At 39.5% G+C, this 15,220-nt stretch overlaps 1 protein-coding gene and 8 non-coding genes across 9 annotated transcripts; 5 read left to right on the forward strand and 4 right to left on the reverse strand.

Moving 5' to 3' along the window:
• Positions 1 to 1,256: 1,256 nt before the first annotated feature.
• On the reverse strand, positions 1,257 to 1,375 carry LOC141768672 (5S ribosomal RNA). Its single transcript, XR_012594167.1, has one exon. It is a non-coding gene; the product is annotated as a 5S ribosomal RNA (ribosomal RNA).
• Positions 1,376 to 1,977: 602 nt separating this feature from the next.
• On the forward strand, positions 1,978 to 2,096 carry LOC141768674 (5S ribosomal RNA). Its single transcript, XR_012594169.1, has one exon. It is a non-coding gene; the product is annotated as a 5S ribosomal RNA (ribosomal RNA).
• A 1,362-nt stretch (positions 2,097 to 3,458) lies between these two features.
• LOC141768675 (5S ribosomal RNA) lies at positions 3,459 to 3,577 on the reverse strand. The gene has a single exon (XR_012594170.1). It is a non-coding gene; the product is annotated as a 5S ribosomal RNA (ribosomal RNA).
• A 602-nt stretch (positions 3,578 to 4,179) lies between these two features.
• Positions 4,180 to 4,298, forward strand: LOC141768676 (5S ribosomal RNA). Its single transcript, XR_012594171.1, has one exon. It is a non-coding gene; the product is annotated as a 5S ribosomal RNA (ribosomal RNA).
• A 1,362-nt stretch (positions 4,299 to 5,660) lies between these two features.
• LOC141768677 (5S ribosomal RNA) lies at positions 5,661 to 5,779 on the reverse strand. Its single transcript, XR_012594172.1, has one exon. It is a non-coding gene; the product is annotated as a 5S ribosomal RNA (ribosomal RNA).
• Positions 5,780 to 6,381: 602 nt separating this feature from the next.
• Positions 6,382 to 6,500, forward strand: LOC141768678 (5S ribosomal RNA). Its single transcript, XR_012594173.1, has one exon. It is a non-coding gene; the product is annotated as a 5S ribosomal RNA (ribosomal RNA).
• A 1,362-nt stretch (positions 6,501 to 7,862) lies between these two features.
• On the reverse strand, positions 7,863 to 7,981 carry LOC141768679 (5S ribosomal RNA). The gene has a single exon (XR_012594174.1). It is a non-coding gene; the product is annotated as a 5S ribosomal RNA (ribosomal RNA).
• Positions 7,982 to 8,583: 602 nt separating this feature from the next.
• On the forward strand, positions 8,584 to 8,702 carry LOC141768692 (5S ribosomal RNA). Its single transcript, XR_012594186.1, has one exon. It is a non-coding gene; the product is annotated as a 5S ribosomal RNA (ribosomal RNA).
• A 1,536-nt stretch (positions 8,703 to 10,238) lies between these two features.
• LOC141768581 (uncharacterized) lies at positions 10,239 to 13,684 on the forward strand. The gene is made up of 7 exons (XM_074636975.1): positions 10,239 to 10,337; positions 11,447 to 12,145; positions 12,335 to 12,406; positions 12,545 to 12,783; positions 13,175 to 13,228; positions 13,343 to 13,453; positions 13,618 to 13,684. The coding sequence occupies exons 1-4, from the start codon at positions 10,277 to 10,279 to the stop codon at positions 12,607 to 12,609; spliced, it is 897 nt and encodes a 298-aa protein (XP_074493076.1). The 5' UTR covers positions 10,239 to 10,276; the 3' UTR covers positions 12,610 to 12,783; positions 13,175 to 13,228; positions 13,343 to 13,453; positions 13,618 to 13,684.
• The last annotated feature ends 1,536 nt before the right edge of the window (positions 13,685 to 15,220 follow it).

The raw sequence follows: 15,220 nt of genomic DNA on the forward strand, positions 1-15,220 counted from the left end.
CTAATATTTTTTAAAGAACAGATCAGGAGTTACAGGTGTAGACATGGCAGATAGAAGTTCAATTAGATGAATGCTTTCTGCATTCTAAACTCACTGATCATTTCTTTGCAAACATTTACTTATATCTTGTTGATGTAAATGTCAAATGCTGGAAGGCCAAGCAATTCTCCGGTGGTGTAGCCAATTTCTTGGGCCTCTGTCCTCACATGTCCATACACATGCAAGACATCTGTCTGGGGTACAGTCGTGTTGTTACTGGGTAACAAGGCAGGGAAAATAAGGGGTAACAGTGTCCATATTGCAATGAAATTAGCTATAGTATCATTTATATTATTTTCAAATGATGATGTGCTTACAAAAAAAAATACTTTGGGAATGACATTGTGAGAAGTTTCCAAATGTAGAGTACGTATTGTTAGGAATACACAGTAGTGTACATTATTAGTGCTCGGGAACAAAACAAGTAGGGTGTTCCTTTACAGCTATAGCTGTAGAAGTATGTGTACAGTATGTTTTAACAATTCTAATAAAATACTGGGGAAAAGTGAGGCAGTTTTGGGATCTAACGTAGCATCCACCTGACGATCAATACTGATTTCAGAGAAGAACCTAAGCCACCTTTCGCGTCCTTTCATATCATTACATCATAAACTAATTAGAAGCTGATTAATTTCACTCAGAAAAAAACAAACCTTTATTTAAGTTTATTGGACAACATACAGTGTAAAGAATAGTGCAGCAAGATATTCATCACTCACAAACGACACGTCAGTTTTCAACTTTTTTTGAAAAGCATGCAGATGTGATTCGAGCTGAAGTAATGGCCGTTACTCTTTGGTGACAGCACACTAGCATCAGGACAAAGCGTTGAAAATGTGGGAGAAAGGCCCCGTAGTTCAGCGTAAGAACTGGGTATGCAAGCTGTGAAATAAAGTAGTCCCTCCTTCATCCTTTTTCACTGTAATAACAGTACAGTTATAGGGCTATTTGCTCACTTTCAAGGGAATCACAAAGTAAATATTGGGTAAGCGAACTGCAATATGAAGCTTCATTTCAATATGCACACCATAAGCTTCTAGATAGTAGAGGTAGATATGGTTTCCTTGTGAATGTTTTTCTCTTCTTGAAAAAGGAAGTGATTTTTGTAGGAGCGAAAAATTATAAAATTCAAAGTCCAGAGATGAGCTGCTCTGATTTTCAAAGTGTCCACCGGAGAAGCAGCGGCGCTCTCTGCTGTTTGTAAAGAGAAGTGAAAAAGCTTACAGCACCTGGTATTCCCAGGCGGTCTCCCATCCAAGTACTGACCAGGCCCGACCCTGCTTAGCTTCCGAGATCAGACGAGATCGGGCGTGTTCAGGGTGGTATGGCCGTAAGCAACAGTACTTGTAAGAAAAGGCCCTTTATAGATGTCGATCACTACCACCGTGAACGCCTGTGTGCATTTCTGTCCATATTGACATTAACATATTTCTGTAAGTTGTGGGCAAGGAGCTCTGATTACAGTGATACAGTTTCCCCACATGAATGATAAAGACTATCTATTACAGAGGTGAGATTGTAACTAAGCTGCTTGAATGCATTTTTGAGGTGCTTTTTTCAATTTTATGCTACTTTATACTTCATTTTACAGGGATAGATTGTAGTTTTTACTCCACTACGGTTGTGAATGCTATTGAGACTTTGTAGATTGAGATTTGACATTTAAAACGTGATTATTTCATAAAATATGGCGCAGTATGATACTTGAAAATGCTGCTTACACAGCAATACATCAGTGATAATAATCCAATAATAGTTTTATAACACAGCCTGTAACAAGGTAACACTGACAGAGTTTGTTACACAGGCCATTTTTGTCATCAAAGTGAGAATATTTGTTTGTGCTCCTGACAATCTGCAGCTGCTACCTGTATAGACAGAATAAGAAGACTTTGTGTTACAGCATCTATAAAGGGCCCTTTTGTTGATGCAGTTGTTGCTTACGGCCATACCACCCTGAACACGCCCGATCTCGTCTGATCTCGGAAGCTAAGCAGGGTCGGGCCTGGTCAGTACTTGGATGGGAGACCGCCTGGGAATACCAGGTGCTGTAAGCTTTTGCACTTCTCTTTACAAACAGCAGAGGACGCTGCTGCTTCATTGGACACTGACAGGCACAGATGAAAGTCAATAGAATGGTGCACACACAATGTCAATGCTTTTCTAATATTTTTTAAAGAACAGATCAGGAGTTACAGGTGTAGACATGGCAGATAGAAGTTCAATTAGATGAATGCTTTCTGCATTCTAAACTCACTGATCATTTCTTTGCAAACATTTACTTATATCTTGTTGATGTAAATGTCAAATGCTGGAAGGCCAAGCAATTCTCCGGTGGTGTAGCCAATTTCTTGGGCCTCTGTCCTCACATGTCCATACACATGCAAGACATCTGTCTGGGGTACAGTCGTGTTGTTACTGGGTAACAAGGCAGGGAAAATAAGGGGTAACAGTGTCCATATTGCAATGAAATTAGCTATAGTATCATTTATATTATTTTCAAATGATGATGTGCTTACAAAAAAAAATACTTTGGGAATGACATTGTGAGAAGTTTCCAAATGTAGAGTACGTATTGTTAGGAATACACAGTAGTGTACATTATTAGTGCTCGGGAACAAAACAAGTAGGGTGTTCCTTTACAGCTATAGCTGTAGAAGTATGTGTACAGTATGTTTTAACAATTCTAATAAAATACTGGGGAAAAGTGAGGCAGTTTTGGGATCTAACGTAGCATCCACCTGACGATCAATACTGATTTCAGAGAAGAACCTAAGCCACCTTTCGCGTCCTTTCATATCATTACATCATAAACTAATTAGAAGCTGATTAATTTCACTCAGAAAAAAACAAACCTTTATTTAAGTTTATTGGACAACATACAGTGTAAAGAATAGTGCAGCAAGATATTCATCACTCACAAACGACACGTCAGTTTTCAACTTTTTTTGAAAAGCATGCAGATGTGATTCGAGCTGAAGTAATGGCCGTTACTCTTTGGTGACAGCACACTAGCATCAGGACAAAGCGTTGAAAATGTGGGAGAAAGGCCCCGTAGTTCAGCGTAAGAACTGGGTATGCAAGCTGTGAAATAAAGTAGTCCCTCCTTCATCCTTTTTCACTGTAATAACAGTACAGTTATAGGGCTATTTGCTCACTTTCAAGGGAATCACAAAGTAAATATTGGGTAAGCGAACTGCAATATGAAGCTTCATTTCAATATGCACACCATAAGCTTCTAGATAGTAGAGGTAGATATGGTTTCCTTGTGAATGTTTTTCTCTTCTTGAAAAAGGAAGTGATTTTTGTAGGAGCGAAAAATTATAAAATTCAAAGTCCAGAGATGAGCTGCTCTGATTTTCAAAGTGTCCACCGGAGAAGCAGCGGCGTCCTCTGCTGTTTGTAAAGAGAAGTGAAAAAGCTTACAGCACCTGGTATTCCCAGGCGGTCTCCCATCCAAGTACTGACCAGGCCCGACCCTGCTTAGCTTCCGAGATCAGACGAGATCGGGCGTGTTCAGGGTGGTATGGCCGTAAGCAACAGTACTTGTAAGAAAAGGCCCTTTATAGATGTCGATCACTACCACTGTGAACGCCTGTGTGCATTTCTGTCCATATTGACATTAACATATTTCTGTAAGTTGTGGGCAAGGAGCTCTGATTACAGTGATACAGTTTCCCCACATGAATGATAAAGACTATCTATTACAGAGGTGAGATTGTAACTAAGCTGCTTGAATGCATTTTTGAGGTGCTTTTTTCAATTTTATGCTACTTTATACTTCATTTTACAGGGATAGATTGTAGTTTTTACTCCACTACGGTTGTGAATGCTATTGAGACTTTGTAGATTGAGATTTGACATTTAAAACGTGATTATTTCATAAAATATGGCGCAGTATGATACTTGAAAATGCTGCTTACACAGCAATACATCAGTGATAATAATCCAATAATAGTTTTATAACACAGCCTGTAACAAGGTAACACTGACAGAGTTTGTTACACAGGCCATTTTTGTCATCAAAGTGAGAATATTTGTTTGTGCTCCTGACAATCTGCAGCTGCTACCTGTATAGACAGAATAAGAAGACTTTGTGTTACAGCATCTATAAAGGGCCCTTTTGTTGATGCAGTTGTTGCTTACGGCCATACCACCCTGAACACGCCCGATCTCGTCTGATCTCGGAAGCTAAGCAGGGTCGGGCCTGGTCAGTACTTGGATGGGAGACCGCCTGGGAATACCAGGTGCTGTAAGCTTTTGCACTTCTCTTTACAAACAGCAGAGGACGCTGCTGCTTCATTGGACACTGACAGGCACAGATGAAAGTCAATAGAATGGTGCACACACAATGTCAATGCTTTTCTAATATTTTTTAAAGAACAGATCAGGAGTTACAGGTGTAGACATGGCAGATAGAAGTTCAATTAGATGAATGCTTTCTGCATTCTAAACTCACTGATCATTTCTTTGCAAACATTTACTTATATCTTGTTGATGTAAATGTCAAATGCTGGAAGGCCAAGCAATTCTCCGGTGGTGTAGCCAATTTCTTGGGCCTCTGTCCTCACATGTCCATACACATGCAAGACATCTGTCTGGGGTACAGTCGTGTTGTTACTGGGTAACAAGGCAGGGAAAATAAGGGGTAACAGTGTCCATATTGCAATGAAATTAGCTATAGTATCATTTATATTATTTTCAAATGATGATGTGCTTACAAAAAAAAATACTTTGGGAATGACATTGTGAGAAGTTTCCAAATGTAGAGTACGTATTGTTAGGAATACACAGTAGTGTACATTATTAGTGCTCGGGAACAAAACAAGTAGGGTGTTCCTTTACAGCTATAGCTGTAGAAGTATGTGTACAGTATGTTTTAACAATTCTAATAAAATACTGGGGAAAAGTGAGGCAGTTTTGGGATCTAACGTAGCATCCACCTGACGATCAATACTGATTTCAGAGAAGAACCTAAGCCACCTTTCGCGTCCTTTCATATCATTACATCATAAACTAATTAGAAGCTGATTAATTTCACTCAGAAAAAAACAAACCTTTATTTAAGTTTATTGGACAACATACAGTGTAAAGAATAGTGCAGCAAGATATTCATCACTCACAAACGACACGTCAGTTTTCAACTTTTTTTGAAAAGCATGCAGATGTGATTCGAGCTGAAGTAATGGCCGTTACTCTTTGGTGACAGCACACTAGCATCAGGACAAAGCGTTGAAAATGTGGGAGAAAGGCCCCGTAGTTCAGCGTAAGAACTGGGTATGCAAGCTGTGAAATAAAGTAGTCCCTCCTTCATCCTTTTTCACTGTAATAACAGTACAGTTATAGGGCTATTTGCTCACTTTCAAGGGAATCACAAAGTAAATATTGGGTAAGCGAACTGCAATATGAAGCTTCATTTCAATATGCACACCATAAGCTTCTAGATAGTAGAGGTAGATATGGTTTCCTTGTGAATGTTTTTCTCTTCTTGAAAAAGGAAGTGATTTTTGTAGGAGCGAAAAATTATAAAATTCAAAGTCCAGAGATGAGCTGCTCTGATTTTCAAAGTGTCCACCGGAGAAGCAGCGGCGCTCTCTGCTGTTTGTAAAGAGAAGTGAAAAAGCTTACAGCACCTGGTATTCCCAGGCGGTCTCCCATCCAAGTACTGACCAGGCCCGACCCTGCTTAGCTTCCGAGATCAGACGAGATCGGGCGTGTTCAGGGTGGTATGGCCGTAAGCAACAGTACTTGTAAGAAAAGGCCCTTTATAGATGTCGATCACTACCACCGTGAACGCCTGTGTGCATTTCTGTCCATATTGACATTAACATATTTCTGTAAGTTGTGGGCAAGGAGCTCTGATTACAGTGATACAGTTTCCCCACATGAATGATAAAGACTATCTATTACAGAGGTGAGATTGTAACTAAGCTGCTTGAATGCATTTTTGAGGTGCTTTTTTCAATTTTATGCTACTTTATACTTCATTTTACAGGGATAGATTGTAGTTTTTACTCCACTACGGTTGTGAATGCTATTGAGACTTTGTAGATTGAGATTTGACATTTAAAACGTGATTATTTCATAAAATATGGCGCAGTATGATACTTGAAAATGCTGCTTACACAGCAATACATCAGTGATAATAATCCAATAATAGTTTTATAACACAGCCTGTAACAAGGTAACACTGACAGAGTTTGTTACACAGGCCATTTTTGTCATCAAAGTGAGAATATTTGTTTGTGCTCCTGACAATCTGCAGCTGCTACCTGTATAGACAGAATAAGAAGACTTTGTGTTACAGCATCTATAAAGGGCCCTTTTGTTGATGCAGTTGTTGCTTACGGCCATACCACCCTGAACACGCCCGATCTCGTCTGATCTCGGAAGCTAAGCAGGGTCGGGCCTGGTCAGTACTTGGATGGGAGACCGCCTGGGAATACCAGGTGCTGTAAGCTTTTGCACTTCTCTTTACAAACAGCAGAGGACGCTGCTGCTTCATTGGACACTGACAGGCACAGATGAAAGTCAATAGAATGGTGCACACACAATGTCAATGCTTTTCTAATATTTTTTAAAGAACAGATCAGGAGTTACAGGTGTAGACATGGCAGATAGAAGTTCAATTAGATGAATGCTTTCTGCATTCTAAACTCACTGATCATTTCTTTGCAAACATTTACTTATATCTTGTTGATGTAAATGTCAAATGCTGGAAGGCCAAGCAATTCTCCGGTGGTGTAGCCAATTTCTTGGGCCTCTGTCCTCACATGTCCATACACATGCAAGACATCTGTCTGGGGTACAGTCGTGTTGTTACTGGGTAACAAGGCAGGGAAAATAAGGGGTAACAGTGTCCATATTGCAATGAAATTAGCTATAGTATCATTTATATTATTTTCAAATGATGATGTGCTTACAAAAAAAAATACTTTGGGAATGACATTGTGAGAAGTTTCCAAATGTAGAGTACGTATTGTTAGGAATACACAGTAGTGTACATTATTAGTGCTCGGGAACAAAACAAGTAGGGTGTTCCTTTACAGCTATAGCTGTAGAAGTATGTGTACAGTATGTTTTAACAATTCTAATAAAATACTGGGGAAAAGTGAGGCAGTTTTGGGATCTAACGTAGCATCCACCTGACGATCAATACTGATTTCAGAGAAGAACCTAAGCCACCTTTCGCGTCCTTTCATATCATTACATCATAAACTAATTAGAAGCTGATTAATTTCACTCAGAAAAAAACAAACCTTTATTTAAGTTTATTGGACAACATACAGTGTAAAGAATAGTGCAGCAAGATATTCATCACTCACAAACGACACGTCAGTTTTCAACTTTTTTTGAAAAGCATGCAGATGTGATTCGAGCTGAAGTAATGGCCGTTACTCTTTGGTGACAGCACACTAGCATCAGGACAAAGCGTTGAAAATGTGGGAGAAAGGCCCCGTAGTTCAGCGTAAGAACTGGGTATGCAAGCTGTGAAATAAAGTAGTCCCTCCTTCATCCTTTTTCACTGTAATAACAGTACAGTTATAGGGCTATTTGCTCACTTTCAAGGGAATCACAAAGTAAATATTGGGTAAGCGAACTGCAATATGAAGCTTCATTTCAATATGCACACCATAAGCTTCTAGATAGTAGAGGTAGATATGGTTTCCTTGTGAATGTTTTTCTCTTCTTGAAAAAGGAAGTGATTTTTGTAGGAGCGAAAAATTATAAAATTCAAAGTCCAGAGATGAGCTGCTCTGATTTTCAAAGTGTCCACCGGAGAAGCAGCGGCGTCCTCTGCTGTTTGTAAAGAGAAGTGAAAAAGCTTACAGCACCTGGTATTCCCAGGCGGTCTCCCATCCAAGTACTGACCAGGCCCGACCCTGCTTAGCTTCCGAGATCAGACGAGATCGGGCGTGTTCAGGGTGGTATGGCCGTAAGCAACAGTACTTGTAAGAAAAGGCCCTTTATAGATGTCGATCACTACCACTGTGAACGCCTGTGTGCATTTCTGTCCATATTGACATTAACATATTTCTGTAAGTTGTGGGCAAGGAGCTCTGATTACAGTGATACAGTTTCCCCACATGAATGATAAAGACTATCTATTACAGAGGTGAGATTGTAACTAAGCTGCTTGAATGCATTTTTGAGGTGCTTTTTTCAATTTTATGCTACTTTATACTTCATTTTACAGGGATAGATTGTAGTTTTTACTCCACTACGGTTGTGAATGCTATTGAGACTTTGTAGATTGAGATTTGACATTTAAAACGTGATTATTTCATAAAATATGGCGCAGTATGATACTTGAAAATGCTGCTTACACAGCAATACATCAGTGATAATAATCCAATAATAGTTTTATAACACAGCCTGTAACAAGGTAACACTGACAGAGTTTGTTACACAGGCCATTTTTGTCATCAAAGTGAGAATATTTGTTTGTGCTCCTGACAATCTGCAGCTGCTACCTGTATAGACAGAATAAGAAGACTTTGTGTTACAGCATCTATAAAGGGCCCTTTTGTTGATGCAGTTGTTGCTTACGGCCATACCACCCTGAACACGCCCAATCTCGTCTGATCTCGGAAGCTAAGCAGGGTCGGGCCTGGTCAGTACTTGGATGGGAGACCGCCTGGGAATACCAGGTGCTGTAAGCTTTTTCACTTCTCTTTACAAACAGCAGAGGACGCTGCTGCTTCATTGGACACTGACAGGCACAGATGAAAGTCAATAGAATGGTGCACACACAATGTCAATGCTTTTCTAATATTTTTTAAAGAACAGATCAGGAGTTACAGGTGTAGACATGGCAGATAGAAGTTCAATTAGATGAATGCTTTCTGCATTCTAAACTCACTGATCATTTCTTTGCAAACATTTACTTATATCTTGTTGATGTAAATGTCAAATGCTGGAAGGCCAAGCAATTCTCCGGTGGTGTAGCCAATTTCTTGGGCCTCTGTCCTCACATGTCCATACACATGCAAGACATCTGTCTGGGGTACAGTCGTGTTGTTACTGGGTAACAAGGCAGGGAAAATAAGGGGTAACAGTGTCCATATTGCAATGAAATTAGCTATAGTATCATTTATATTATTTTCAAATGATGATGTGCTTACAAAAAAAAATACTTTGGGAATGACATTGTGAGAAGTTTCCAAATGTAGAGTACGTATTGTTAGGAATACACAGTAGTGTACATTATTAGTGCTCGGGAACAAAACAAGTAGGGTGTTCCTTTACAGCTATAGCTGTAGAAGTATGTGTACAGTATGTTTTAACAATTCTAATAAAATACTGGGGAAAAGTGAGGCAGTTTTGGGATCTAACGTAGCATCCACCTGACGATCAATACTGATTTCAGAGAAGAACCTAAGCCACCTTTCGCGTCCTTTCATATCATTACATCATAAACTAATTAGAAGCTGATTAATTTCACTCAGAAAAAAACAAACCTTTATTTAAGTTTATTGGACAACATACAGTGTAAAGAATAGTGCAGCAAGATATTCATCACTCACAAACGACACGTCAGTTTTCAACTTTTTTTGAAAAGCATGCAGATGTGATTCGAGCTGAAGTAATGGCCGTTACTCTTTGGTGACAGCACACTAGCATCAGGACAAAGCGTTGAAAATGTGGGAGAAAGGCCCCGTAGTTCAGCGTAAGAACTGGGTATGCAAGCTGTGAAATAAAGTAGTCCCTCCTTCATCCTTTTTCACTGTAATAACAGTACAGTTATAGGGCTATTTGCTCACTTTCAAGGGAATCACAAAGTAAATATTGGGTAAGCGGACTCCAATATGTAGCTTCATTTCAATATGCACACCATAAGCTTCTAGATAGTAGAGGTAGATATGGTTTCCTTGTGAATGTTTTTCTCTTCTTGAAAAAGGAAGTGATTTTTGTAGGAGCGAAAAATTATAAAATTCAAAGTCCAGAGATGAGCTGCTCTGATTTTCAAAGTGTCCACCGGAGAAGCAGCGGCGTCCTCTGCTGTTTGTAAAGAGAAGTGAAAAAGCTTACAGCACCTGGTATTCCCAGGCGGTCTCCCATCCAAGTACTGCGCGCGCGGCACGCCCTAAACACATTGCCGTTCATTCTCTATGGTAGTGCTGAACCACTACGGATGCAATATATCTTTGGCCGCTATTGTTTGTTTGGCGCCCTTTTTCCGAGGCGAGGAGGAGGAGTTGTTGTTTCCTTCGCCACTCTGTCAGTGTTGGTCTGGATGAGCTACACTTCGCATCGACTTGAGCTTGAGCTGCGCTGTGTGGACATTACGCCAAACGGTGAGTTATATTTAGATAAATAACGATTACCGACATGTTACTATAATGTATCCTGGCGCTGTCTGACGTGTTCTTGCTTGTGTGGACGCTATAAAGTTAACGTTAGTCGTGTTTCTCCCGTTTATTGTGTCGCCGCGGCGGTACTTTCGGATGAACTACAAGCTAACGTAACATTATTAACAATGAACCAACATGTTATTATAATGTATCCTGGCGCTGTCTGACGTGTTATAAAGTTGTCATTAGCCGTGTTTCCTCAGTTTATTGTGTCGAGCTGCTGCGGTACTTTGGGATGAATTACAAGCTAACGAAACTTAACATTCCTTAGGTTGAAAGCATCACGTTGTTAGTGAACATTAATGTCTAATGTAGCGTTAATTACGGTATATCAGCAGCTTACATCAGCATTAAGGTTAGATATAACGTTACTCTGGACACACTAACGTTACTTTACATACACACATTGACAGAATGATAAATGAACAAGCTTCATATGAATCATAAAGTCGTCGTGTTTGCACTTAACGCTGTTGTCACAGCATGTACTTATACTTAAGGTTTTTAATGCAGGACTTTTACTTGTAGCAGAGTATTTCTACACTGTGGTATCAGTACTATCACTGAAGTACAAGATCAGAGTACTTCTTCCACCTCTGTTAAAATGAGAGAACACCAGAATATTGTTTATTAATTGAGAACCAATGTCTCTGAGGGTTTTTCATACTTTGTCATGTTGTGTACAACGTACTATTCATGCTTAATTTTAACACTTATTATATGCTTCTATACCATGTCTATCTTTGAGGTGTAAATAGTCTGCCTCAACAACCAGAGCTCATCGTTAAGACATACACAAAGGCAGGCACTTAATCAAGGTACTATACAAAGTAGTAAAGGTAATATTAAAGTAAAGGTATTTGATATCATTTTTTTTTTCTTCAAAACCCTGATAAATACAGTGAGAATATGTAGACAGTAAAGGGGCTAGAGCTGAGATGTGAACCGCCTAATTCCTGCTCTCCCTTGAGACCCTCACTATTAACATTTGTTATGAAAACAATGCCTGTCTATAACATATTAATAGATCAATATGCTTTTCTTCATTACAGGTAAAATGCAGAAAACTGTTTTTTTCCCTGGGAGAATGAGTGTCACATTCCGCAAGGGACCACTTGGATATCTCCGTCAGGATCCAACGGATGCAGCCAAACTCCTTAAAGACAACCCCTCTCTACAGGACAAGTCTGCACCCGTGAAGGAGGAGCTGGTCAGGAAAAATGCACTGTCTGTGATCATTTTAAGAGGAGGGGATGCTTCAGATAAAACTGAGGTGGCTGGAGAATACATCCTGCAGTTTGGGAAATATAAAGGGAAGTCCTTCCGCTGGCTCCTTGAAAATGACATTGGGTATACCATCTACCTAATCAAGAACCAGCAAAAGGAGGAGACTGCAGGAGTGTTCATGGCAGGGGGGCACATCAAGGACAGCCTGCTGTCATTTGTGAGCTATGCCCTCAGCTTTCAAGAAATCCAGTCTCTTCTCAATTATGAGAAACAAAAGCCAGTTGTGACAGCAGCAGCAGCATCAGAGGATGACCAGCTGGTTGGTTTTGGCTCTCGTGCCAAAAGCACCTGGAGAGAGATTTGGGACAGCAGGGATGATGGCTATGCAGCCTTTATTATGAGGAAAAGCTGTGCTCCAGGAACAAAGATGCACAAACTACAAGTGTACCTGCAGAAGAAGCTGCCCTCCCCCTCTGGCTCCTCTCTGGTGACACATGCCTCACAGGCCCCTGCTGAAGCCATGGGTGGGTCTTGTTTTCCATTTGTTTTGTCAAAAAAATGTATATGCTGTCATGGTATCCAGTGTATTTTAGTACACCAAAGGGAGTAAACTTCGTCTTCCATTATTTCAGTGGTGATTTTATTCATACTATCCTAAGTGCAGTAAAGCCATATTTTTAGTACATTCTAATTCTTGTCTGTTTGCATCACAGTGATGGATGAAGATGAAGAGCTGGAGAGAGCGATGCTGGGTATCTGTCCTTCTAAGCAACATGTGCAGAGCTGTGAGTAAACATTTGTTGTCTTATATTGGTTTGTTTCTACTGCCTGAAGATTCAAAATAATTTACAGTTCAGCCTGTTTAATATTAATTGTGTATTCTATATAGTTTATATTTAATTGTTTTTGTTTGTGTTTTACAGCTGTTTCTGCACCATCAGCATCAACTGCCAGACGACAGGCTTCGGGAACAGAAAGAGGTTCTTAACCAAACAAAAACGTCCTGTCGTCGACAGAGACTCTGGGACCATGAATTCTTATCCCAAACCGAAGCATGACATAAACCGTTCCTTCTCATGTTGACCATGTTCTGGTCATGTTTGTGTTTTGCTGTTCAACTTGTTGTCCTAGTGACTATGAATTGATTCCAGTCATGGCGAGGGTAAGTAGCACTCTTTATTCCAGTTTTTAGACTTATATGATGAATATATATATATATATATATATATATATATATGTATATATATATATATATACATATAGGACTGCTGTGGTTACTAACACTTGTATGCATGTGTTTGCAGTGTGCCATGTTGCTTCCCCTGCTTAGGCTAAATTGTAATGACTGACTACTAAATATTTATCCATACAGAACTAAACTGCATGTGTATGAATGAAATTCTTTATACTTTAATGTAACAAACAGTCTGTTTAACTATATAAGGCTGAGATAAGCAGGTGAAGTAAAAGATGGATAATGTATGCCTTTACTAACACCAGTTTTTTTTATATTGTCAAAATATAAATGACTGACAAGATTTTTTCTGTTGTAGTACCATCTGCTACACTGTCCACACCAACTGAACTGACGGGTTCACAAGTAGATGGTAAATGCATTATATTTCTTTTTATCCATTTAAACCTTTCTGTCATATTCCCTCTGATTATGTCCGTTATAAACCAATAATTGATTACTTTTTGTGGTCCTTATCTCCTTGCAGCCCCTGCTCTGCCGATGGTAAAGAGACCTGTGCCCCTTCCTCAGGAGCTGATGTTCCTGATGCCAGAAACACCAGGACCCTTGCCAACAGAGACAACTGTCACTGTTCCAGGTGTGTATTATTTTAACTGTATTTGCATCTTAAAAATATCCATATGTAGTGTCCATCGGAACTGTTCTCATTGATGTAAATCAGATACTGGTGCACAATGTCATAGTCAAGTTTTTTATTTATCTTACTGTGAATAATAATGAAATGTTTAATATTCTATATAGTGTCAGAGGCACTTCCGATTTCTCCTGAGACGTCTGCAGAGCCCATTCACCCGCCGCTGCAACCGCCAAGAGCTCAAAGTAAGTATTTGAATGTTCTTGATTTGGTTGTGTGCGTGTCAAAGAGATAGAATCAAGTCAACACACAATCTTAATAATTTGCTATGTCTTTCTTCTTGCCTGACCAGGTCAGCCATTACCCAGGCCGTCAGCTGTCCCCAGCTGTCCTCCTCCACAGCTTAAACAGCATTTGCATAGGAATGATTCTGTCCCAAGCTTTTTGATCCATATTTTATTTATTTGTTTTTACCTTTATTTTATTCAGGGGGAGGTTCACTGAGGGCAATGCTCTCTTTTTCAGGAACGCCCTGATCACATTCACACAGTTACACATTCACACCTGGAAGCTGCCCAGTACAACCACAGTCTGATCTGCTGGTCACTGAGCAACTCCACTGGAGCGGTTGGGGGGGCCTTGCTCAAGGGCATCTCAGTGGTGGTAATGAGGGAGGGCCACCACTGCCCCATATAAGCGGTTTATCAATGTAACCGTGATCACTGTAACTGGTTTCCACTGTATATACTGTATATTTTGCTCATGTAAATAATTATTACATTTATTATATACAATATTATATTTACTTTACCTTACATTTTTGTGTGATATATGTGTGACCTTGCAATATGGGCTCTGTTGAATATTTACTGTTACAGTTGTGGTTAATAAATACATTTCATTCACTAATGTCTACATGTCTCATTAATAAATTAATAATTTATAATGAACAGTAAAGTCTCTAATTGAAGTAATTAAGTAATTGCAATTTAAATGTTACACATAGGAAGAAAACTCTAATATAATTGGTTAATAGCTTTAAGTAAGTCAAGAACTTGATATAACCAGACTAGTCTAATCTAATGATAATCAGAAGAAGTAAATAACAAACTAAGACTCACATTTCTTGATTCCCAAATAGCTCATTATCTTTGATAATGTATCACAGACTTTGTACCAAGTGGGATTCGAACCAGCTCCAGATAATCATTCTTAAATATTCAGGAGAAAACTGCTGGACCAAAGCCGCGTTTTCAGCACCTTGGACAGCGTTAATAAGTCTGCAATTTCATTGGCTGTCAGTGTATGCCACCTATACGCGACTTGCCAGTAATGGCCGTTACTCTTTGGTGACAGCACACTAGCATCAGGACAAAGCGTTGAAAATGTGGGAGAAAGGCCCCGTAGTTCAGCGTAAGAACTGGGTATGCAAGCTGTGAAATAAAGTAGTCCCTCCTTCATCCTTTTTCACTGTAATAACAGTACAGTTATAGGGCTATTTGCTCACTTTCAAGGGAATCACAAAGTAAATATTGGGTAAGCGGACTCCAATATGTAGCTTCATTTCAATATGCACACCATAAGCTTCTAGATAGTAGAGGTAGATATGGTTTCCTTGTGAATGTTTTTCTCTTCTTGAAAAAGGAAGTGATTTTTGTAGGAGCGAAAAATTATAAAATTCAAAGTCCAGAGATGAGCTGCTCTGATTTTCAAAGTGTCCACCGGAGAAGCAGCGGCGTCCTCTGCTGTTTGTAAAGAGAAGTGAAAAAG

This window comes from Sebastes fasciatus, chromosome 5 (assembly GCF_043250625.1).
Source record: "Sebastes fasciatus isolate fSebFas1 chromosome 5, fSebFas1.pri, whole genome shotgun sequence".
Lineage (NCBI taxonomy): Eukaryota > Metazoa > Chordata > Actinopteri > Perciformes > Sebastidae > Sebastes > Sebastes fasciatus.